This window comes from Cajanus cajan, chromosome 3 (assembly GCF_000230855.2).
Source record: "Cajanus cajan strain Asha chromosome 3, NIPB_CcT2T_4, whole genome shotgun sequence".
NCBI lineage: Eukaryota > Viridiplantae > Streptophyta > Magnoliopsida > Fabales > Fabaceae > Cajanus > Cajanus cajan.
Window position 1 is genome coordinate 27,869,917 of NC_138519.1, and position 27,039 is coordinate 27,896,955.

The 27,039-nt window shown below is 35.3% G+C and overlaps 1 protein-coding gene and 1 pseudogene across 2 annotated transcripts; one reads left to right on the forward strand and one right to left on the reverse strand.

Moving 5' to 3' along the window:
* The first annotated feature begins 11,346 nt into the window (after window positions 1–11,346).
* LOC145955708 (UPF0481 protein At3g47200-like) lies at window positions 11,347–13,167 on the forward strand. Its single transcript, XM_083070760.1, has one exon. The coding sequence runs from the start codon at window positions 11,490–11,492 to the stop codon at window positions 12,996–12,998; it is 1,509 nt and encodes a 502-aa protein (XP_082926886.1). The 5' UTR covers window positions 11,347–11,489; the 3' UTR covers window positions 12,999–13,167.
* Window positions 13,168–19,945: 6,778 nt separating this feature from the next.
* LOC145956195 (uncharacterized) lies at window positions 19,946–24,811 on the reverse strand (annotated as a pseudogene). The gene is made up of 6 exons (XR_014432716.1): window positions 24,537–24,811; window positions 23,789–23,927; window positions 22,879–22,933; window positions 22,639–22,799; window positions 21,828–22,527; window positions 19,946–20,557 (listed from the first exon to the last, which is right to left on the reverse strand). The product of XR_014432716.1 is annotated as an uncharacterized LOC145956195 (transcript).
* Between the last annotated feature and the right edge of the window lie 2,228 nt (window positions 24,812–27,039).

Consider the following 27,039-nt stretch of genomic DNA (forward strand, 5'->3'; position numbering starts at 1 on the left):
ACCCAATTTCGTCCGGGGGCACACAAATAAGGAAATGGACCTTCGCTATGAAGGGAAGGAGCTTTCAAAGCGGGCAAAATAACAAGACAGGACATTAGAAGGCTTAAAGGCCAAATAAGGTGATTTTAATAGCCTAGAACGGGCTGTTCCAAAATCGGAACGGGCCGTTCTGAACACTAGAACAGGCCATTCTGATATCAGAACGGGCCGTTCTAATGTGACAAAAATGCCTAAAGGGATCCACGCTGGAACGGGCCATTCCAATACCAGAACGGGTCGTTCCAGTACCAGAATGGGCCGTTCCAAAGAATGTTAAATTTGGAACGGGCCATTCCGGAAAGGTGATTCTTGTGCTTATTTCCACTCTGGAACGTGCCATTCCGTTTTTAGAACGGGCCATTCTAGGGAGCATAATTTGCACATAAAAGATTGGCCCAGAACGGGCCATTCCAAATCTGGAACGGGTCGTTCTGGTCCCTTTCTTTTTCCTATAAATAGAAGCCTCGGGCATAGTTCTCATGGCAGCCAAAGAAATTTCGAATAAGACTCCTTTGAGCACGAAAATTCTCAATCTCTCTTCCTTTCTATTGTATTTATTGATATTTATGTCGCATCTCTATCATCTCTCTCCCTCCTATTGTATTTCTTGAGATCTGTGAGACATATTGTAGTGTGAAAGGTCGCCACAAACCACCTTCTCCATATTTGAAGATTCAATAAAGCTCGTTCAAGAGGTATTTCAGTCAATCTTTTTTTCTCCCTTTTATTCCTTATCTTTATCTCTTTTTTTGTTATAACAAACTTCCTAATGTAGATATTTTAGGGTTAATCGCTTAATTTATATTTTAAATATGTAAATAAATATTAATAAAAGGGATTCAATATTTAATTTATTAATTTTTATCATGTTAACTTCATCATAGGGTACCGATTGAGGGCGTTGTAGGGGTGCTTAATACCTTCCCTATACGTAATCGACCCCCGAACCCAATTCTGGTTATCGAGACCATTGTTGGATCTTTAAAAACCTTTTCTTTTTCCAATGTTTTAAGTAAAATATTGGTGGCGACTCCATGAACCTATTTTCAAAACCATTAATTAAGGATTAGTCTGGTGTCCGGGCATTCCTTAATAATGAGAGTTTTAAGAGGATATCTAAACCATTAGTCGCGAGATCAGAAATTTTTGGGTTGCGACAGATGGCGACTCCACTGGGGACATTCAAAGAGGGTTAGGCCCATTTAATTGATGAAGTTAATAAAATAAAATTAATAATTTAAATATTTTTCCCCTTTACTTTGTTTGCTTTATTTGTTTGGCTTTAATATCTATTTGCCTGTTTAAATTCTACATCTTTTTGAATAAAAATTGTACACAAACCTTTGCACACTACACCCGGGGGCATGAGGGTATTAAACATAGGGAGTGGTTGACGTACGACCGGCCCACGTTTGGCCTTGGAGCCTGCGAGCCTTGTCAGAAATCACACTCAAGGTGATAACAGGTTACTCTAGCCTGAAATACTGCAACAAACCTTAGAGTTTGCCAGGTGACAGCGACAGAGATACTGGGTCCCTATAATGGGGGCACCTTGGGGGCCTTAAGACCAGTGAGATTAGAAATGTTCTATACAACGCACTTTTTCTTACAGGGACCACAAACCAAAGATTTGAACATGACTGTTCGTAGGTGTACGTTGATTGAGCATGTGCGTGTGCATTTGTTTGTATGATTTTGTTCTAATAAGATGGATTGGAATGTTAAAACTAAGCAAATAGATAATAAAGAAATAAAAAATAATAATAATAATTTATACCCCTTTGTACATTCTTAGGTCAGCATTTCATTAACATCATATAGGTAGTTTCCTTTTTTTTTTTAAAAAAAATCAATAAAAGAAATCTTTTCTTTACCATGCATCATTCCCTTTTAGATAATAGAAACATGATAAAGATTAGGCAAAAAAAAATGCATGCATTCTAGATTAGCTCATTAATTTCATTCATTTTATTTTATTAGCTAAGGAGGATTAGGTTGCCGTATGTATAGAAAGTTAAAAAAAAAGTAAATGCTCTAATATACAACAGTATCTGCGCTTTAAAGAAAAAAACTCAAATCATCTTTAAAATACAGATTCTCGCTTAATACTGTGAAAATCTATTTGAGCATTCACAGATAAAAAAATCAATGAGACTGATATTTATCATTCTCAACTTTCTCTACATTCTGCATTACATTCATTTAGAGCATATCCCTCCTTGTAAAAGAATAAATGAGAATAAAAAAGGGAGATTAACCTATGTGCGTTAGTCGGGAGTAATGGAAGCAAACCGTGCATAAAGAGTTTAGGGTAAATCATCAAGACGCCAATTTTTGCCATGAGAGGACAAAGTTGTGTCGTGCAACCGTGAAATCCAAGTGGAATAGGAATGGACGAATCCACACTCCTAACGAGTTGTAAGCTAATAAAGAGAACCTGAGGAGGACGAATCTCTCAAACACTAAGGCAAAGCAATTAGAGCTTTCTCGAAAGGTGATTTCAACAAAAGAGAAGCATTGCTTGTTAAGAAGCTGCTAGAATGAAAACCCGCAAAGGACGTTCTAGGCAAAAAAAAAAAAAAGAGCAATGTTTTTTTCGAGCTGAAAATCGAGAGACAGCTTGAATGTTCCTCTTGAGACTTCATAGAAAGCTCTATCACCGCTTCTACCCATCCCTACATCTCAAGAAAGATATGGGTTGAAAATACCTTTACGAGAGAAGAGGCCAAAGGACCTCCCTCTACACGAGATCTTCTGAAGTGCCCTCCCTCTACATAAGATCTTCTAAAGTGCCACATCCATGCAAGTGGAGCACTAGCTCTACGGTTAGATGACTTAGGCCTCTCTAAGGGGCAACCTCCTTCTTTTTCTTTGTGTACGAATCACGAACTTGAGGCATGCCCGGGCCCTCAAGCTACATTAAATGGGCATGTGTTAATTGAAAATTCTATTTTAATGCCATACACTTTTCTACTTCATTTCTCTTCTCCCTTTTATCTACTCTAAGCCTCGTCAACAAACCCTAAATGAACAAGTACATTTGAAATAAGGACGTCATTAGAAACAATGGCTTAATACGCAATAAAAAAAACACATAAAGATCAATCAAATTGGGCATGACTTGTGGATAAAGTCCAAGTAAAATCAGTGCAAGGGGCATCCCCCTTCAATGAAGGAATGAAAGATGATCACAAATGCTGCAAAGACAAAAGCCTGACAGGAAACCCACTAAGGGGGCTGTGCAAAAATTAGGGCAAGGTCCGCTAGGAGACCCACAAACAAAAAGGGTAGCCTAGGCAAAAGTGAGGATCAAAGAAAAAAGAAATGTTCGCTAGGAAACACATCTTAAGTAACCTAGGCAAAAGTTAGGACAAAGTAGCATCCCGAGCTGAAAACTGAAAAGTGGCTTGAGAAGATCATTTAATCAATATGCAATCCCAAGTCATCGCTTAACTTCGAAGGAAATAATAAGCTAATGCGGAAAATGATTTCCTCACTTTGAATGTGCTTGTTCATCAGCCTAAACCACTAGCCTACCTCGGCCAGCCATTCTTCTATAAACCATCTTTGAAAAAATCCTTTCTAACAAAACTTTTACAAAAAATATATGTATGTATCCCCTTCCTTTCATTCCTCTTGACCTACATGGCATTAAGATAAATTTGAAAGATACATGAAATATGCACAGTGAACACTCACAAGGAAAAGATGGAGGTGTCCTAGAACAAAGTCTAGGTACACTTGATCTAAGGGCTAACATATCATATTCGGTACAAGCGAGAGGGCCGCACTACACAAATCTTAGGTTCAAAAAGCAACACTAAATTTGACACGGCTAAAAGGCTAACAATCCATGTCATTGATCAATGCGCATAGATTAATTTCTTGAAAGTAAAATCAATCTGCATTTAAGCATTAGCATAGAGGCATCATTGCATAGCATGCATAGGGCACAAGTGTGCACAAAAGGGTATAAATTCACTTTACAAAAAAAACTAAAAATAAAATAAATATAATAAAAAAAATCCAATCCATTCCTGTCTTGCATTTTCATGTGCATCCATGCATCCATACTCACCATGAGGCATCCGTCAACAATCAAACAATTAATCATCAATGAATCAAAAAGACTCCGTAACAAGCGCTTGGAGAGGCATCACAATACTTACACAACAGGGGCAACACCAGAATTCCCGTCACCCATCCACTTTGCCCACCAACACAGGGGCACATCAAACATCTCCTGCCCATCCACCTAGGGTCAGTCTTTCATCCCACAACACCAACAAGAAAAGCCAAAAAGGAAAACATAAATTCCAATTGACAACATCTAAACAAAAGACAAAAGCAGCCCAAATTATAGGGATCACGACACACCTCCTGCCCAACATTTTTGGGGCAATATCTACCAAAATTCAAGCAAACCAATGAGGGCACCGACAGTTTCCTCAAAATACAACAAAGGTCTTGAGAGACTATACTCGCATCCCAATCTGGTATACGACAAAGCTGTGAGGGAAAGGTCTAGAGAAACTGTACTCGCATCCCAATCCGGTATACGACAAAGCCATGAGGGAAAGGTCTGGAGAGACTGTACTCGCATCCCAATCCGGTATACGACAAAGCTGTGAGGGAAAGGTCTGGAGAGACTGTACTCAAATCCCAATCCGGTATACGACAAAGCCGTGAGGGAAAGGTCTGGAGAGACTGTACTCGCATCCCAATCCGGTATATGACAAAGCCATGAGGGAAAGGTCTGGAGAGACTGTTCTCGCATCCCAATCCAGTATACGACAAAGCCGTGAGGGAAAGGTTTGGAGAGACTGTAGTCATCTCCCAATCCAGTATATGACAAAGCCGTGAGGGAAGCTGAGCTACGAAAATACTCCCTCTTTAACAAGCTACAATAGAGTATGCAACCAACACCAAAGAGACGAGGAGGAGACCCGGACGAAATGTCTACGTCTTTACTTGCCTTTAGAAAAGCAACACATAGCTACTCCAAAGGACAAGTAAAGAGGGGCAGCTGTAGACACCCAATTTCGTCCGGGGGCACACAAATAAGGAAATGGACCTTCGCTATGAAGGGAAAGAGCTTCCGAAGCAGGCAAAACAACAAGATAGGACATCAGAAGGCTCAAAGGCCAAATAAGGTAATTTTAATAGCCCAGAACGGGCTATTCCAAAATTGGAACGGGCCATTCTGAACACCAGAATGGGCCGTTCCGATATCAGAACGGGCCGTGCCAATGTGACAAAAATGCCTAAAGGGATCCACGCTGGAACGGGCCGTTCCAGTACCAGAATGGGCCGTTCCAAAGAATGTTAAATTTGGAATGGGGCCGTTCTGGAAAGGGGAATTTTGTGTTTATTTCCACTCTGGAACGGGCCGTTCTATTTTCAGAATGGGTCGTTCCAGGGAGCATAATTTGCACATAAAAGATTGGCCCAGAACGGGCCGTTCCAAATCTGGAACGGGCCGTTCTGGTCCCCTTCTTTTTCCTATAAATAGAAGCCTCGGGCATAGTTCTCATGGCGGCCAGGGAAATTTTGAATAAGACTCTTTTGAGCACGAAATTTCTCAATCTCTCTCCCCTTCTATTGTATTTCTTGAGATTTATGTCGCATCTCTATCTTCTCTCTCCCTCCTATTGTATTTTCTGAGATCTGTGAGGCATATTGTAGTGTGAAAGGTCGCCACAAAGCACCTTCTCCATATTTGAAGATTCAATAAAGCTCGTTTAAGAGGTATTTCAGTCAATCTTTTTCTCTCCCTTTTATTCGTCATCTTTATCTCTTTTTTTGTTATAACAAACTTCATAATGTAGATATTTTAGGGTTAATCGCTTAATTTATATTTTAAATATGTAAATAAATATTAATAAAGGAGATTTAATATTTAATTTATTAATTTTTATCATGTTAACTTCATCATAGGGTACCGATTGAGGGCGTTGTAGGGGTGCTTAATACCTTCCCTATACGTAACCGACCCCCGAACCCAATCTGGTTATCGAGACCATTGTTGGATCTTTAAAAACCTTTTCTTTTTCCAATATTTTAAGTAAAATATTGGTGGCGACTCCACGAACCTATTTTCAAAACCATTAATTAAGGATTAGTCTGGTGTCCGGGCATTCCTTAATTAATGAGAGTTTTAAAAGGATGTCTAAACCATTAGTCGCGAAATCGAAAATTTTCGGGTTGCGACATGCAGGTACCACCCTCATCTTGGAGCATCAACGTACCAGTGAAGGAAGCTCACCGATCTTACTCAGCGGATCATCCCTACCTCGGATTCCCGGTAAGAACAATTATTAATAAAAACCTTTAAAAATTCAATCAAACCCATTTAATTAATCAAAATAATTATAAAGAAATAATCTTCATAAATACAAAAATAAATAAAAATTATTTGTAGTATTAGTAGAAAAATTTGGGATGTTACAATTCTCCCCTCCCATTAAAAATTTCTTCCCCGAAATTACCTAAAGCAAATAAAAATGGATATGTCTCCTGCCTTAGACTTTCTAATGTTCCACCTTAGACTTTCTAATGTTCCACCTTAGACTTTCTAATGTTCCACTTTAGACTTTTGGAATACTACACACAAGTCCACAACTTCTTCTACTCCTCTCTTCACCTTAGACCACCACGCTTCCGCTATGCCACTCTCATACATCCTCCTAAGGTCCTAATCCATCTAATAGCTCCTAGGTAAATACTAAAAGTACTCTTATTGTCTTCTTCTAAGATCATCTTCCTTAATTTTGGATTATTAGGCACATAGATTCTATCCAAAAACCACAAAACACCATCAACTTCCACTCGAAAAGGGCTATCTATACCTTTACCAATCCTCTCCACTTGGTTCACTAAGCAAGGATTTAACTCTTAGGCTCCTCTAGTCTTATCTATTAATTCACTAGTCACCTTCGACATACTCAATTCAATGCTTCTAAGGGTAAGCTCACAAATCAAGCTTAAGTCTCTAAACTCTTCAATCAAATTTAACCTTTAAATCATCAATAAGATAGATGAAAGATCATCCTACTCTAGGCATCTGTCACCACATTGCCTTTACCTAGATAGCAACTGAGATTAAAATCCTAGTCCTTAATAAATTCGAACTATCTCCTTTGGTCAAAAGATATTTAAGACTAACAATCGCTAAATACCTCAAGCTTAGAATCATATATGTAGTGTCTCCAAATCTTAATGTAATATAATAACCACTGACTCATAGATAAGGTAGTTCCTCTCATGAATTTTCAATTGCCTAGAAACATAAGCTACTACCTTTCCTTCTTGCATCAACAATGCATCCAAATTCATCTTATAAGTACTACTATATACCACAAAAGGCTTACAAAAATCCAATAATATTAACACTAGTCGATCTTGCCTTAAGAGTAGAAACTACTCTCATACTTACTATCCCACATAAAGACATTACTCCTCCTAGTGAATGCAGTTAAGGGCAATGTTATCTTAGAAATTTCTTCAATAAATCTCCAATAATAATAAGCTAACCTCATAAAACTCTTATCTCACTAACTGGCTTAGATATCTCCCCACTTAAACACAACTTCTACCTGAGACAGATCCATGTTTACCTCAACTGGAATTTAGAAGAACTAGAAAACTTATCTCAAACAATCAAAATAAATAAATAAATCAATAAATAAAATAAAATAAGATAAAATAAAATAAAATAGTAATACTTAGATAACTTAACATACAACCGTCTTGGATATATCTCCACCTCAACTACAATATGATCATATCACACCCTAAGATCAATCTCACTAACCACACGACATTCACCAATTGATCCCTAAGGTCATCTATCCACATATCAACATACATACATATTAAATCATATTAGAATACCTACTTTAAACCTTCAAATATACCATCCATAAGCATGTACATGAACAACCTTTACCACATAGCGTCATACAACCTTAAAAAACCTCTCAATCCATATGAAACCACCCCCAAAACATCTTAACAAAATCAATTCTTATCCTTGCATTGCCTAACGATTCAAAAATATCATGACACCAAACATATCCCTTCAACAACGATCAAAGAGAATGATACTTAGAGATTTATAATCATCCAATTGATCTCAAACCCATCCCAAAAGAAAGCTAAGAGAATAAGCTACAACTCCTACGAAGACATAAGATTCTAAAAAGATCATCTTCTTAGCTAAAAATTTCAAAAACCGCATCAGATATATTCAGCGCTTGCAGCTAGACCTTTGATCACCAAAGTAGCTATAACTAGAGTTCTAGACCTCTGTTTCACCTAATTCCAGTTCCATTGGAAAGATAACGTCCCAGGCTACAACTTTTGGGAAGACCATAAAATCTAAATTTATCAATATGGTACTCATACTAGCACAACAAAACTACAGCGAAAATATCCTCTACACCAAACAGCAATAGTATATCAATATATCTAAGCCCACAAAAATACCTCAACCCTTCCAAACTCACACCTCAACTTCATATCAAAGTTTCCTACTACAAATCTAAACCAAACAACTCACATATTCAGTACAAAAGGCTTAGAAAATTAAAATTCACATGCTACCTAAACCATAAAAGGTCAACATGCAACCATCAAACTCTAGAAATCATCAACACTTCAATCTCCCTTAAGAATACCAAAACTCCAATTCTCAACATACATCATCCTTGGATTCAATGGCTACAACTATAGCTTTCAAAAATTCCACCAATCGTAAACTCTTAATACATTAAAAAAATCAATGTCTTACCCAAATCTAAGGCCTCAATAGTTCCTACAATATTAGCACAATATCTCATCTACCACTACTCGCACATATGCTTGCAACACAAGCGATATCACTCAACCACCACTTCTTACGTAAGCAAGAAGTATCAAATAAATAAGTAATCATAAGAATGAAGAAGAGTGGTCATAATGGTATTAACTAACACTATCATGACTATCATTCCTCTAATTACAAAATAACTTAACAATACCAAACTTAACAATATCAACACAAGAAAAACATCATCATCATATCACATTATCACACTATCTCATCATATTCACAAAGCCTCCACAGAGCACTTTAATTTATATCAAAACTCGTTTATTTATAAAATTAAATACATATTTTTACATCTCATCAAACAAGGAATAGAAAGAAAAAGAAGTGAGCTAAAACGAGAAAAACATTGCAACAGCGAAAATAAAGAGCTGAAACGTCCTCATTGCGAACGCTAGCGACGAAGAAACCACCGAAAATAAAGAAGTGAAAGGAAAACCTCATTACCTTCACTTTATCCTTCAACCGCTGAGGCTTGGACGAAGAAACTGTTGAGTGAAAGAAAGTGAAGCCCTATTTTGATGAAAGTGAATGGAAGCAGGGCCACTCTAAAATTAAAATACCTTGAACGTTTATTTGTTTTCACATTTTTTTTCTGTGTTTTTGATATTTTTAAAATATTTTAAAATATTTAAATTTATACCTACTGTAAAATACTAGTAGGTAAATTAATTCTTTATGAGCATTATTTTTAATTTTAGTTTGTGTTTAGTTTATTTAAAATAAATAAATAAATAAACATTTATTTTAAAATTTAATTTGAATCAAACATTTTATTATTGAATTAGATTAAAATAAAGGAATTGTTTTAAATTTATTATCATAATAAATAATTTGATATTAAATTTATTATATATTAAAATTAATTAAATATTTTTATCAAAGATATTGATACAGATTTTAGATTTTATTTATTATGTTTTATAATAAAAGAAATCCAATATTAAATTAAAAGATAATAAAAAATATAACTAAAATCATAATAAATTTTCTAATATTAAATTTAGTATATATTAAAATTAATTAAATATTTGTATTTAAGAAATTATTACAGATTTTAAATATTTATTTTAAAGTTTTTATGTTGTTAAATTAATTGAAAATAAATTCTATTTTATCACTTTTTAATAAAGTGAGTGAAGGATAATGAATTAACTAAAATTTTAAAATATATTTTAATTAAAAATATTTATTTATCAATACAGTGACTAAAAATATTATAATAAAGAATGAAATTAAATAAATTAAATCTTAAAATAGTTATTTTTTTAATGATACTAAATTAAATATTCTAATTATTTTATAATAAATTAAAATGAAAAGATAATTAAATATTTTAACTGATATTTCAAATAAAATACATTAAAATATTATAATCAAAAGAAATCTAGTATTAAATCAAAAGATTATAAAAATTATAACTAAAATTATAATAAATATTATAATATTAAATATTTGTATCAAAGAAATTGCTAAAGATTTTAGATTTTATTTATTATGTTTTATAATCAAAAGATATCTAATATTAAATCAAAAGATTATAAAAATTATAATTCAAATCCAGATAAATATTTTGATATTAAATTTATTATATATTAAAATTAATTAAATATTTTTATCAAAGATATTGATACAGATTTTAGATTTTATTTACTATGTTTTATAATATAAAAAAATCCAATGTTAAATTAAAAGATATAAAAATTATAACTAAAATCATAATAAATTTTCTAATATTAAATTTAATATATATTAAAATTAATTAAATATTTGTATTTAAGAAATTGTTACAGATTTTAAATATTTCTTTTAAAGTTTTTATTTTATTAAATTAATTGAAAATAAATTATATTTTATCACTTTTTAATAAAGTAAGTGAATGATAATGAATTAACTAAAATTTTAAAATATATTTTAATTAAAGATATTTTTTTATCAATACAGTGACTAAAAATATTATAATAAATAATGAAATTAAATAAATTAAATCTTATAATAGTTATTTTTTTATGATGCTAAATTAAATATTCTAATTATTTTATAATAAATTACAATGAAAAGATAATAAAATATTTTAACTAATATTTCAAATAAAATACATTAAAATATTATAATCAAAAGAAATTCAGTATTATATCAAAAGATTATAAAAATCATAATTAAAATTATAATAAATATTCTGATATTAAATATTTGTATCTAAGAAATTGATACAGATTTTAGATTTTATTTATTATTTATTATGTTTTTGTTGTGGCAAATATCTCAGGCTTAGGCTGCATAATATAAAGCACCTCTAATATGCTATTTGTATGTACTCGTAATCTTTGAGAAATGTGTTAGATAATCTTAAATTTTAGGGATATCTAAGTTAGTTTGTCTGTTATCTCTTTTGATTTGTTTCATTTTATATAAGATAGTTTTTGATAAGATCTGTTTTGATAAGATATTTTGTTATCATCTTATTAATTCGGTACGTTATATAACGAATATTTAAAAGTCATTTCTTATTCAATAAAAACCAAAATGAGTTGCTTCACACAATATTAGTATTATTTGTCTATCTTATTTTCTCTGCAAAATGGATTCTCAAAATCATATCAATGTTGACGACACCAGTTGGATGATTCCAATTGAAATGATGTTGCGTAGTGTAGTTCGCAAAGAAGTTCAGTCATGCAGCATCTCGAAGGTTCCACACAAAATTCGCAAGCCAAACAATGGGGCATACGAGCCAAAGGTTGTCTCCATCGGACCCTACCACAGGGAATCCGAAGGCGAAAACGATCTCATGTTGATGGAACAACCTAAGTGGAGTTACATGCGGCATCTTCTTGGACGATCCCAACATCAAGAAAATGGAAACGCCGAGGAAAGTCAACAGGGACCAGAACAAGAAAACGAAAACGCCGAGGAAAGTCAACAGGTACCAGCACAAGAAAACGAAAAAGCCGAGGAAAGTCAACAGGGACCAAATATGCTGAAAATTTGCAGCAAAACCATTCTGGATTTAGACAACATAGTTCGTGCCAGCTACGAAGGGAACATCCAAACCGAACCACACGAGCTGGCTAAAATAATGCGACTGGATGGTCTTTTCTTGTTGGAATTTCTAATCAGGCTTAGCAAGTACATGGATGCCTTGAGCGACAACAATTATGTTGTCCGTAGTCATTACCATGATGACCCCATATTCGAGAGTCAGGAGAAACTATTGTCTGTTTTGAGTGACATGTTGTTGCTTGAGAATCAAATACCCTTCATTGTTCTCAAGAAGTTGTATAGGAGACTCTTCCCCTGTGATGTTCCCAGTGAGGAAGATCATCGTGTTGCTGAACTTGCATGGGGAGCTCTTGGCTACCCTTTGATTACTCCTACATTTGGCGTGGCTCACCTCCTTCACCTTGTTCATTTGTCCATAACAAACCAAGAGGAGAGACACGAAACGAGGCATGCGCGGCGAGAGTTGAAGCGTTGTGCTACGAGGCTTCGAGCTAGTGGAATAAAAATAAAACCCGCAGAAAGAAGCAATGTTGATTATGCTGATCATTTGAGCAAGTTTGAGTTTGGTAATAGCTTTGACTTTGAGATAAAATTCAACAACGACAATGGGGTGTTGGAGATTCCTCAGCTGCATATTAAGAAGTCAACGGAAGTCAAATGGAGGAACTTGATCGCCTGGGAGCAAAGCAGGATTGGGAACAGATGCAAATTGACTTCGTATGCATTGTTCTTCCAAGGTATGATTTGTTGTCCCCATGACATTGAACTGCTTGAGCATGTCGGGGTTTTAGTCAATGAATCCGAGAAAAGTAATGAAGATTTGCTGAAGCTGTTTCATACGATCTGTGAGGGAGTTGAACACATGGATTCGAGTTATAGCGAAGATTGTGCCAAGTTGAACAAATACACAACAACGAGTCTATTAACTATGTTGAAAAACTGGCCTATTGTAATTTGGCATCACAGCATTTTGATAAAGGAACATATCCCTACGGTTTGGAAACTCATAGGAGTGTTGGCAGCTACCGTGCTGCTAGGTCTCAAAGTGGCGCAGACATATTATGCAGCACACAGCCATAAGAAATAAAAATAGTCTTGTTTGGGTTGATTTCACAAATGCCAACTAAGTGAAGAAGCACAATCTTGAATGGTTTCTACGAATCACTTCTTGCAGTGTAATTGTTCATGATTGTTTGTGTATTTGAGAGTAACATTTTAATGTTTGTTCATGAATGTTGAGTTAGATTTTGGATGCTTTTTAAGTCTTTATATATTAACTTCTGTTTTAAATTACAAAGAAGCTAGTGGGGCTTGTAAAAGTGGATTTAGTACGGCTGACTTGAAATTTTGCGATCAAATTTCTAATGCACTTACTTGAAAAAATGTTCGCTTCTCGACCATCAATTAATGCATTATCATAGAAGGTATCATCCTTCATTTGAAGTATACTCAAATTTATTTCAATTGACTTGAAATTTTGGAGATATTCCTGCAATTTTGATTTTAGAGTGGAAAAAAATTGTCTCAATTATCACTATATATTAAAAGATTGCCAAATTCAAGGCAATTGCGGTGCATATTAATACATATTTACTGCAGTGGTAATATAGATAGATCACAAACAGGCCATGGCAACCCAAAATTAAGTTCCAAGGAAGTGACTATACCAATATACTACGCAACCAAAACCAATACAAATAATTTCTACATTAAGTACTGCTAGACAGAACTACACTACATATTTGACCCTGGATTTCCATATTTGACACTGGATTTTTACATGCAGATACAGCCTCAGGAGTTGCCACATGCGCAACCTTGGGAGGAGAAGTACTTCTCCCAGCTTGCCAAAAATAGCTGTCATAAATCCAAATTAAGTTGTTGCTTTACATTTTCGAAAATGTGGTTTCAGTGACAGTCATATATAGTGGAGCTTGATCAACACCTAAAATACATGAATAAAAACGGAAGAGGAAAATAAACATTCCAGCTCTAAGAAAAAAGATAAAAATAGAAGCAGTGGTAAATAGTTCCACAGAACTACAATACAAGATGCTATTAGTAGTACAGCTGAAAATCTGAGAATATGTCCAAATAGCAACATACTCTTTCTTTCATCAACTTGCATCAATCAAAGGGTGAATTTGTACATGTGACAGTCAATCTTGGTAGATCGTCGGTAACATTATAATAACGAGTCAGCAAAATAGCTAAAACTGGCGAGGCTACAAACAATGATAGGCTCTTGGAATTAAAAATGATATACTTGAATGTGTACATCAACACTTTCAACTTTGATTAACTATAGATTTGTTTAGATAAACTTCTTCAGCACTTCTAAGGAAAAAAACAAATAAATGAACCTTTTCATAAGCTAAAATTAGCTTATGCATGAATTAAAAATATGTTTTTAAAAAATCTAATAATAAAGAAGTTTATCTATACAGACTTGTTAATCATACTTATTTGTATTTTACTCGCCTGATGCACAACACAATAACATTCCTCACACAATACAATCTTAATTAATATAAATTCTCAACATCAAGCGTCAATTGATTACAAAATTAGAAAAAGAATAAAAACAATCTAATTGACTACTCGAAACCTATGAATATAGTAACAAGATTTAAACACCACTCATTTTTTTAATTCTTTAATAACAAAATTGATTTCAAGATTCAGGTTTATCAATGACTATTGTAGCACCAGGATCAGTAGCCTCTCCTAGATCAAAATCAACTTGAGTGCTAGGATCAACACCAGGAATCATGGCTGGAATCAAATGGCCATGCAAGTCAGTGTTCTAAATTCACCGTTTAAACTTTCTTTTTTATATTTCTAAATTCACCGTTTAAATTTTCTTTCAACCTTCCATCTTTTATGTTGTCAAATATGAAAAATCTGCATGGGACAAAAATAAAGTTACAAAATTGAGATCCAAAATAGAGGACATTGTAACTGTAATAGTGATCTATGTTCTTTTCTTCAAAAAAATAAAGAATAATAACTATTTTTAATAAACTTAAACAAGTACTTATATATTAAAAGAAAGAAAAAGAATCAAAGAAATTGGTAACAAATCTATCTTAAAATCAATGTTATTTATCAAATTTTATATTTTTAAAAAAGAACTATCTTGTCCTATAATTCTCCCTAAGTACAGATAGACTAAACTTAGCATTCTTACCTTGGAATTTTTTTTTGAAAAAAATAGGCCCTGAGGTTAAAAGCTAATCCAAAAATAGATAAGCCAATTCCAATCTAGCTTTAAAGCTAGAAATGCCTACTTCAGATAATGACCAATATAAAAAATGGTATGAGAATCCAAGTTCTGTTATATGTTACTGAGATAAATAATAACTTGCAAATAAAACCAAGGAAATATGCATAGCAATAATATTAGAAATAGAAATCAAGTTATAGTAAAAAAGTTCAATCATTATAAAATTTCCTTCCAGATTCAGCTATTGAATGGAACAAAAAAGTTGACACTAGTGTTTAAAACATAGTTAGATGTTAGACTACAATATGATAGGCCAAGTTTCAAAATCTTTCCAATCCCTTTGAGCAATGATTTTGCTAACTTTTGCGTTGGCAAAAGGATTAGCTGGCCTAAGCATGCTAGAATATATCATAATGATAAAAGATATGTTTTATTCATGCTTCCAATACCCGTGTCTCTAAGTTTAAGCACCGCCAACATAGTAGAGTCAGGGAGAAAACCACTAATCTTGCTACAAGTAAAATAAGTTGTTCCAACCTTAGCTAATGTTTTTCAAGCCAAGAGCAACCATAGATAATGCTTTTCAAGCCAAGAGAGTCCATCAAATTCAATTACATCTAAAAACAAAATTTATAAAAAGAAGATTTTCAAATATCAACTCCATCTTCAAATTGTGAATTGATTTAAAAATAAATAAAGAAATAAAAAAACTTAAATCTACATGTAATTTTAGAATCTTCAAATCAGCCTCAATGCAATCCACCTTGACTTGAGTAATAGCAGAAGTTTGAAAACGTCTCTGTTCACTGTAGCAAGTTCCACAAATTTCTTATACTTGGTCTCAGCAACAGGAGCACCTACCTCGGGCACTACCGAGGTCAGAGCCACCGGGGTCTCAACAGCGTCCCCCGCCTACAAAAAATGGTCGTATCAGAGGACAAAAGAACAACATAGAAGATAGAAGAAAAAAGAAAGGCAAAGTACTCACCATAGCGGCCTGGGCGACTTGCTTAGCAACCTGGGTCCCCACCTCGGCAGTGTTCCCTGCCTGAAAGAGCGATAGCACCTCAACAAACCAAGAAAAACCAACATAGACAAAAAGTTAAAGAAAACAAGACACTTACCACGGTAGAGGGAGCAACTTGCTCAACAGTCTGCGCGGCGACCATTTGGGGAGCCCCTTCAGGCGGCGAACTCCCGGTGAGGTCCACTGCCTCAACATCAGCAGCCTTGGAGGTCACCTCCTAAGCATCTGGAGGGGCAGAGGTCCCCCCGACCTCCTTCTCGGCCCTGTTTCTTTTCCGGTTTGTTTTTTGAGGGGCGACCTCCTCCTCCCGAGGCTCGGGGACCTCGATCTCGGTAACATTGTAGCGGTGCTTCAGCTCATGCCACTTGTTTTTGCCCATTATGCCTGTAAAAATAGAAAACAAAGCACATCAACAAAAGAAGGTTTCTCAAACCCTAGCAACCTAAGGAAAACGGAGTACTCACTCTCTAAGCCCCTCTCCTTGTATGCTGAGTTCGCAAGCGACAAGACGAGCTTGCAATCCAGCGGATGAGGAAGCGTTGCAAGGTTCTCAAAGGCGACCGCCTCCGAAGCCGTCAATTTTAATTGGCCCACCCCGTGAAACCTAGAAAGTTTGGGGCACCAATAGAAAGGGAACTTCGGTAACCCGCCGAAGTAGAACGCCCCATCCTCCAACGGGTCGACATCCACAAGGGCAACCAGGAAAAACTCTTGTTTAAAATTTTTGTATGATTGGGAGTAAAAAGTGAATAAACCTCCATCCCTACTCCCACTTAGAGACAGTATGCCATAAGGCGGAACACCTATCTTTAGCTGGTAAAAATGAAGAAAGTCGGGAAGAGACACCTCTATTCCTAGAGCTGAACACAAGACTTGAAAAGACCTCAAAAAACCCCAACTATTTGGGTGCAACTGGCAAGGAGCCGAGTTGATAAAATTCAAAAAATTACACTCGAATTGAGTGAAAGGAAGGCAGACACCTAAATCCCTAAAGAAAAATTGGTAGACATAGAAATGGGGAGGGTCAGTAGACTTCCCCATGTACACGCCTTCTCCGGCCCGACAAGGTTCAAGCCAGATCATTCGGGAGATGGAAGGGTCACAAATTCTATGCGATTTCCAAACCGCATTGACCTCAAGGAAAGATCGAAACACACTTTGGGTTTCCCCCATCTCGCGCCGAACCCAATCGTAGCCAGGAATGCTTGAAACGAGGTCCTTAGGCGGGTTCACCACCTTCTTCTTCTCGGAGGCGGACGTTCCGGTAGCCACCGCTTTGCCCCGCGCCTTACCCTTGCCTTTGGCAGGCGCGAAAGATCTAGCACCACTCTCTCCAACCATCAAGAAAACAAAAAGACTCGAAGAAGGAGAAGATTAGAGAAGGAAGAGAGAACAGAGAAATAGAATTACCTGGTACCCCTTTGACAAAAGAAAGAGCAATAAGGAAGGAGCAGAACCCAGTTGCCGGGAATGGCTACGGAAACAGAGAAGACAAAGGCGAGAGACAAAAAGAAGCGAGAGAAGCAGCGTGCGCAAGAAGTTGAAAGAACGAAAAATGAGTCAAGTGAAAAGGGAAGAGGCGCGAGTGAGAGAAAAGGGTTTTTCCCAAATTCAAAACGGTCATGGCACGTGTCAGTCAAGGAGCACATCTGACGACACATTAATTGTGAACCATTATGATGAATGCAAACCATCATTACATAACCGTCACTCCCATTAACGCGCCACTTGCACGTTTTCAGGAAATGACCAGTTGTGACACATGGCATCTCGACAAGCAAGCGTACGCGAAGGGTCATAGCCACTTGATGAGCTCGATCTTAACTCCTCGACCCACAGTCTTCGGAGCTCGGGGGGCTAGTGTACTATCAGTACCGCCATCCAGAGCTCGAGCTCGACATCACAGCGTGGAATGACTTCGAAACACGCATTTGGAGATCTCAGTCTAGACGAGATCTGCAATCCAACCAGATCATGACTGATCTCAGGAGATCTCGGTCCAGACGAGATCCGCTATCTAATTAGATCATAACTGATCCCAGGACCAAGGCCCAACGCAACCCTAATTCACACTAAGGTACGTGCATTACTTATACGAGACATATACTCATACAAACCCTAACTTTAGCATCGGAGTCTCTTATGCAGCTACCACTCCCATCTTGGAGCACCAGCGTACCAGTGAAGGAGGCTCACCAATCTTACTTGGAGGATCATCCCTACGACAAATTTCTAGTAAGAACAACTTTTATAATATATTATTAATTTTAAATTATGTATTTAATAATATAATATCTATGTAAATATTACATATATTATTTTGTGATATCAATTGCAAGCATATTATATATGTGTATATTATTTATATTTTTAATTTGTATTAATATATAGTTTAACATGTAATTTTTTATGTATTTCTTTATACTAAATAAAAATAAAGATAATTTTAAATAAGATAAAAATTAAAATTTAAAATAGGATATGAATTTATTGAAATTTATAAGTATAAAATATATTTAACATGAATATATTTTTAAAATAAAATTAACAAAAACCGAGTCATGCAATTTAATTAGTAACCACTGGTTCAACCTTTGACTCATTGACCTAGTACCCTAACCGGTTTAATGACCGGTCTGGTTTTTAACACTATACTTACTAGTGTTATAAAAAAAATTATCAAAAATTACATTAAAAATATATTAAAATAATAATAATAATAATTTTTATAATATAGATTGAGAAAGTGTTTTAAATAAAATCTGTTCAGTTGTAACTTGCTGCATTAATGGTTACATATAGTAGTAGTGAGTACAAGTAACATTAATCTTTTCTTTTACTTCCACCATTGAGGCAGCATGTTACCTAGAACTTCTCTGTGGGTATCATTTACCTACAATAATTATCTGCACACAACCCATTTGCTTTGGTAGTTTAGTACAGTTACTACAAAGATGGCATGTATGCTTTCAAGATGAGTTAATAGTTATCTACACACAGCCCATCTTGCAAGCATAAATTACATCTTCCTATAATAATTATCTACACCCAACCCATTTTTTTTTTTTTTTTATAAATCAAACATATAAAAGTTAACATAGAGTCAAATGTGGTTGGCAATATGCAGTTAATAATTGAGAAATCTGCATCAGATTTTCGCAAAAAAATTCGAACCCAACCGATTTAAAATCAAACTGATCCGGATAATAAAAATTGATCCATTTTGAATCGATTTACTCTTTAAAAATTGTTCATTTAACCTAACCATTTTTTTTATAAAACAAATCAATTTAATTTTATGAAAAAAAAACTGAATCATACTTCTACACTGTTAATAAAGAAAATATTATACAAATCTTGGACTAATTTATCTCTACGACTACTTCTAAATCATATTCTCTTTCATTATCTTTTATTTATTTATTTATTATTCTCTTCTTTTTCTTTTCTATTTTTTCAGTTTTTAAATTTGTCTTTTAAATAACCATTCATTATTTTGGTTTTTATTTTTAAATAGAAAAATTTGAAATGCCTCTTTTTTTCAAATAAATATTAAATAAATAACAGAACCGATTATATTTTTTTAAAAAAATCCAATCTGTTTTAGAAGAAGTGAATCAATTCATTTTATAAAATTCCGTTCAATGAACCAAACTGTTTTTTTTTTTAAAAAAAATAAAAAATAGGAAAGGGATAAAAGTATTTCATAGAATTTACATGAACCAATTAATCCAATCTGTTTTATAAACTGATCCATTTTAAAGCATATAAGAACCAAATAGGAAAGAGATAAAAGCATTTCATAGAACTTCGAACTTATTACAACAGATGCATGGTTAATGTTACAAATCACTATTTTACACAACCAAATCGCTCTCTATGGCCCACGAAACACAGTACTATACAGATTTCAGAATTGGCCAAAACTGAAAGAATGATACAATCTAAGTATAAGATGACATATTATACATATTACAGCAACAGAAATGGCCAAAACTGAAAGAATGATACACTCAACAGCCAGCATCTCATAACATCATGATTCTTGAGCTATTTGTCCATATTTCCCAGGACAATAAGAATTTAGGCAAATGGATCAGAATGATCACAGAACTCCTGATCAGTTTCCGCTAAGTTTCTTCAAGTGGTTCTGTAAAGTTTGACATCAAATGAATCCAAGTTTAGTTAGAAATTTCTTTACCGTTTCTTGGCCCCATTTGATGTCATTTTGCAAGGGATTACCATCAACTGGCTGGTTGTTTAGCCTGTCTTCCATTTCGGGGGATAAATGAGACTGATCTTCATTTTCATTGTCAAGCACCTCTGGCTCATTATTGATGGTTGCATTTATCTCTTGGGGTGTGGCATTATCAGTTTCTTGCTCCTCATTGAACTGTACATTTTAAGTTTAAAAGCACATGAAGAGATATCAACACTAGCATCAACTATTTAGTAACTGCATGAGTTTAAAAATGCAAAATTACCAATTTCCTTATAAAACAATAACCACCAACCCTTCTCACACTATATGAAATTCACCGGTGAATCAAATGATGTCATAGAACTGTTTGGATACAAGTGTAGAGATACAAATTTAGAAGTATTCTTAAGAGTTTCTCTATAAAAATAACTTTTATTTTTGGAAAAGAAATTCTTAAAAACACTTCTAACATAACATGTAAATTTATCCAAATAGACTCATAATATTCTACTATAAATAATGTCTATAATAAACTATTGATTTCTAGAGCCTTTATAATGATTTTGCCCATAATATTTCTTGGTTTCTCTCAACCTCTAGCGATTTGGTCTATATGTCTTCTCCACACATGCTAAATCTACCCATGGCAAGTTGCTAGTATTTTTCACCTAAGGCAAGTTTCTATAGATTGCCTTACAGAATGGGCAAAACTTCCCATCCCTGTGAAGCTCTCTACATTTATCACAGATTTATTGCAAAACGTGTCTCAGATGCTTAGTCATGGGTAAGGAGTTCATCTGTTTATAATCGGGAAAATATCAGCAATTTATTGCAAAACATGTGTCAGATGCTTGTACTCACGCGTAAGGAGTTATTGTATTTATATAACGGGGAAGCTTGGATTATAAGATGCGAATATAATCTTATAGCAATGCTACATGGAATGCTTGATTAGTCTTTCTAACCGGTTCCTGTCTCTGACTAACTTTTGAGTTATTATGGTTTTTGTTATTCAAACAACCAAAATCTAATGGAAAAATCTTTCAAGAGAATTGCTTGGCTCTTCAATTTTACCGTATAATTTGTAAGAGAAATCCATCAATGGTTAAGAATTAAGATTCGTTTAACGAATGATAAATAGATTGGAAACATTCTTTTCTTTCTCCCCTTTTTGGCCATTAGATGCATTCATTATGTATCTGAGGAACAAGCTGATGCACCATGGAGATGCAACAGAATTCCCTTCATTGATAAACATAGATTATAATACAAACAGAACAGGATACTTCTGCTTATTATTCAATCACGTCCTCACACAGGATTTCAAACCCTAAGCTCCGAACATGTTCTTCAAAAGAAACAAAATGAAGAAATTCTCTGCCAAAGGTAGTTGTGGACAAGAAAAGTAGGGAAATCTTAGAAGGAGAGGAGAAAGGGAAGGTCACACTCATCATGCATTTACCTCTGGTATACTCTGATCCTGAGTTTCAAAAGCTCCATCTGAAGTGTCCATGGTAGTCATTTCTTGAACTTGGCCTGCTTCATCAGTCGCCTCAGTTGGTGGTAGTATTAAGCCAGGTACAAGAACGGGAACTCCTTCGTAATCAAATAAGCTGCTTTGCACAGTTGTCCCTTCCTGATTCTCCCGTGATTTAGTACTTCCACTGTGTCCAACATCATGTACTATATCATCATTTCCCGGACTGTTTGCAGATTCTTCACTCGGTTGAAGCACATTCTTTTTCTTCTTTTTAAGGATTGTACTCTTGATGAGGTCCTCAGAAGAACTTATATTTTCTGCAACAATAGCCCTTGGCTTCTCCATTGAGGAAGAAAAACCATTACCAGTGATTTGTTGCATAACTGGTTCAGCAAGTGGTTTCCCTCTTCATGAATTTGGGTATCTGCAATGGTCGATATTCTTGATGCATTGGATTCCACTTGCTCTTCAGGGTTATCCAAAATTTCAGCAAAACTTGAAACTTCTGACTCAACCCTGTGTTGCTCATTTTCTTGAGCAAGTTGGTCTTCCTCTACTATTTTCTGAAGTTCTGCATCCTCCCAATCTTCACAAACAGTTATTCTACTCATAGTTTCCCACGGGCGAATAATTCTGGCTGCCAAACAATGTTACCATCTTTTTCTTTCAATATGAACTTGAACTGGATTTTTCAGCAGGCACATCCTGATTACACATAGGAAAGCATAAACAACATTTATAGAAATTCTCCATCGGACAAAACATTTTCAAATTGTGAACAGATTACACTCACCAGCTCAGCAGTCCATACATGCCCTTCAGACCATGTCATTGGTAATGCATCTAAAGGGTCCCATGAACCAAGCATGGTATCATCTCCAACTATAAGAAACTGCTCACTAAAGTTACAATTCTTTTGCAACTGGAATGCTACACGAACAAACTTCGATTCATCTGCACAACAATTACAATGCTTGGATTTTTAGTTCTACAGGATATAGTAGAAAATTTATAGAAGGCCATTGGAACCCACTTGTTCGTTCATATTCTAGAGCTTGAGGCTCTGTGGTTTCTGACTCCAAGTCCACCTGCAACATTTATTCATACCAAGACAGTCTCTCATGAAATGTGCCAAAATCTTATATGCTCTCAATTTATTCAATATACATACAACAAGCAGATAGCCATTTCTAAACAAATTTCCCCACATAGCAGAAAAACCGATTAGTTTGGGAGCAAAACTTAGATGCAGTTCTTTAAAAGTACTTTTAGTGTTGAAGAGAAATTACAACACCGATTGATAACATCACTGATATTACCCACGAAACCGTATCTAATTTTTTGTAGTTTAGCTCATATCTTCATGAATTACACACATAGAAATAAAATTCTCAAGACAGTGAAGTGGATCCACAAGTATGCTGGAAGGAATCATGCCTAGCTATAGACACCGTGAAATAAAATTATAAAAAAGAAACTAAAGAAAAGAAAAGAAAAAGGTTATTAAGGTGGTAAAGAAAAAAAAAAAATAGTTGAAGTTGTCAAACATTTGAAGAAACAACCACTCCCAATAAAGGGAAACAAAAAAAGTGAAAACGAATCAAAACCAAGCAGTGTAAAAGTAAAACAAAATGGTCAGCAGCAAGTTTTCTGTTTTCGATCTTCGCATCTCATAGAAAAGGGAGAACATTTAGAGTACAAAATTAAACCAAAAGGTCAGAGAAAACCAGACAAACTCAATCTTTTGAGTCTTTAGACTCCAGTACACGAAATTTCAGGAAAAAGAAAAGGAAAAGATGCTAGAAAAGAAAAAAGAATATTTTGGGAACCCAATAGGAATCTACCCCAGTTGCAAGCAATCATGTTCCAAACACACAAACACCCCCAAGAAGAACATGACAAAGGAAAACAAAATGGGAAAATAAGCAAAGAAGAAAATATACCCGGTCTTTTGGTGGCACTGCATGCAGCAAGTAAACACCCTTGTTCTTGACCAGTTTCATGAGCAAAACATTGCATCTTTTTCTGTGGTTTAGGGAGAAGAAGCAGAATTCGGGTCTACCAGAAGCACGAATAGCAACTCTGGCAAATGCCATAGCCTTAGAGCTTGTGAGAGCTTCCATCATCACCAACAGTGGTGAGGTTTGGTATGCCACACAACACAACACAACGGGTTTCTCGAGTGAGACAGTGATCTAGTTTCCTTCTTGGATCGCTTTTGTTGGGTAGTGAAAGAAAATCCAGAATCTATCTGGTGGTGGTGGTGAGGGTGAGACTCATGGTAAGTGTGGTGGGGTCGTTTTATAGTGGTGGGTTCGAAGAAGTTTATTTGTTTATTTTACTGTTTCCTTGTCTTAGTTTATTTTAATTGTGGTCCTGAATCATGCATCCGAAACAAAAATAAAGGGACATAGATCCACGTGTATGTACGTGTCATGTGGACAGGAAGTAGCATCACCAGAATCTGTATTCTGTTGTAGTAAAGTTTCCTTGACGTTTTCCTTTTTCTTTTCTGTGCTTTTTCTCTTAAAGTTATATGATGTTTTTAAATTATTAATTTTGTACATTCTTTTTTTAAAATAGATGTGCTATAGCATTATTATACGAAGAGGGTTCTAATTAGCATCCTACAATGCATCAATTATGTATTCACATTAAGAAAGGTTAAAATTAAAGAAAAGAGAAAAGTACAAAGTGGGAGAACTAAACCAAAATCTGCCAAAAGTATCTTCATCTAATCCTTGATAGATTAGATAGAGATCTTTCTTATCTCTCTTCCTTGAGTCTCTCAAACTATCCTTTTGAGCTTGAGAAAGACTCTCTACATTCTCTGGTTCGGTGTGGCCCTTCTCGACCACCTCCCAAACATCATGTGCACCAAGGAGAGCTACCATCCTTAAGCTCCAATTGTCATAGTTGTTCTTGGTGAGCATCGAGACTTGAAAAGGAACTCCAGTATTTGCCATTTCTTTGAAGATCCTATGGCTCTGATACCACTTTGTTGGGAAGAAACTTTAAAAGGCTAGAAGGAAGTGTTTAAGATTGTGAGAGGTTGGAAGATTTTGAGAGAAAGAAAGACTTGTTGTATTGAATGCTTCTAAACTTTTTGGCTTACATGCAAATGATACAACCATCCCCTATTTATACTAGTGGCACCTCCTTAACCAATGGTTAGGATCTTGCCACCACAACATTCATCTAAGGGTTATAATTCATTCTCTAGAACTTTCTAAAACATTCCTACAATTCTAAACTTTTCTAAACTTATCTAGAAACATCTTATGGATAAACATCTATAGATATTTTGTACATCATTCTAGAATCTTTTAGATAGGATTTTCTAGAATTCTATTTGGACCTTTGCTAATATTGGGCTTTTATCTTTTAAGCCTAACATACAAAATCAATTTATATTCCAACATCCCCTCTTAAACTTGATTTTGTACTCCAAGCAAACTTCTCAACTTCATAAAGACTTCTTTCTTCAGCGATTTGGTGAAGATATCTGCTACCTGATCATGCGTCTTCACATATTCTATTTGCACATCCTTGTTGCTGATACATTCTCTAATGTAATGGTAACGGGTGTGGATGTGCTTACTTCGATCATGGAAGACTGGGTTTTTTGCTAATGCTATTGCCGACTTGTTGTCTACATAAATCTTTGTTGGCTCCACTTGTGGCAAGCTTAACTCCTTCAATAGGTTGCGTAGCCAAATAGCATGGCAAACGCATGAAGTTGCAGCTACATACTCTGCTTCACATGTAGACAAAGTGACAATAGGCTGCTTCTTGGACATCCAAGTTAAGGTTGTGTCTCCCATGTAGAACACAAATCCACTTGTGCTCTTTCAGTCATCCATATCTCCACTCCAATCGCTATTACTATATCCAACAAGCTTATAATCGTTAGAATTTGAGTAGTATAGGCCAAAGCTTGTCGTACCATTGATATATCGAAGAATCCTCTTCGTAGTCTTGAGGTGAGTAGTTGTTGGAGCTTCCATATACCGACTCACGACTCCAACGGCATAGAGAATGTCTGGTCTTGTACAAGTTAAATAGCGCAAACTTCCAACAAGACTTTTATAGAGGGTTGGATCCACCTTTTCTCCCTCTTCATCCTTACTCAACTTGATGCCGCATTCCATAGGAGTGCCAACTGGATTAGCATCATCCAATTTGAATTTCTTGAGGAGGTCTTTAGCATAGCTTTCTTGAGTAATAAAAATTCCTTCGTTTCCTTGCTTTACTTCAATTCCGAGATAATATGTCATAAGCCCCATGTCGGTCATTTCAAACTCCTTGGTCATATCCTTCTTGAATTCCTCAAACATGCTTGGATTGTTCCCTACAAAGATCGTCATCGACATACAAGCATACAATCAAAATATCTTTACCTTGAGCTTTGATATAGAGTGCATGCTCATATGGACACTTGATGAAATTCGCTTCTTTGAAGTACTTGTCAATCCGAACATTCCAAGCTCTCGAAGCTTGTTTCAATCCATAAAGAGCCTTCTTTAATCTCAAGACTTTATCTTCTTCTCCTTTAACTTCATATCCTTGTGGTTGCTCAATGTAGACTTCTTCTTCAAGAACTCCATTTAAGAAGGCAGATTTGACATCCATTTGATGTATCTTCCAATTATTCTGAGCTGCTAATGATATAATAAGTCTAACAGTTTCTAGTCGAGCAATAGGAGCAAATACCTCGTCATAGTCGATGCCAGCCCTTTGACTATATCCCTTTGCTACCAATCTTGCTTTGTATCTATGAATTTCTCCTTTGGAGTCCCTCTTTGCTTTGTAGACCCACTTGACACCAATTGCTGTGTGTTCTTTTGGAAGCGAGACTAGCTCCCAAGTATCATTCTTCTTTATTGCCTCGATCTCTTCATCCATTGCATTTCTCCAACTCTTCTTTCCAATTGCTTCTTGGAAGTTCATGGGCTCACAGTCTGCAAATAGACAGAATAAGGTAACATTGTCTAGATTTTTGGTTGCCTCATATATTTCTTGGAGAATTCGAAAACGTGGCATTCTTTTACTTGAGCTTTCATAATCTTGAAGGGTTGTATTTGGTGAAGTGGGTGGAGTAGTAGGTGTCCCTTGCGGTTGTTGTTGTTGTTCCACATCATCTTCTTCAACGCACGGGAAGAAGGTATGATCCTCACAATTTGCCGACCAATCC

Coding starts and splice junctions, on each gene's coding strand:
- LOC145955708 (XM_083070760.1), top strand. CDS start 11,490: ATGGATTCTCAAAATCATATCAATGTTGACGACACCAGTTGGATGATT.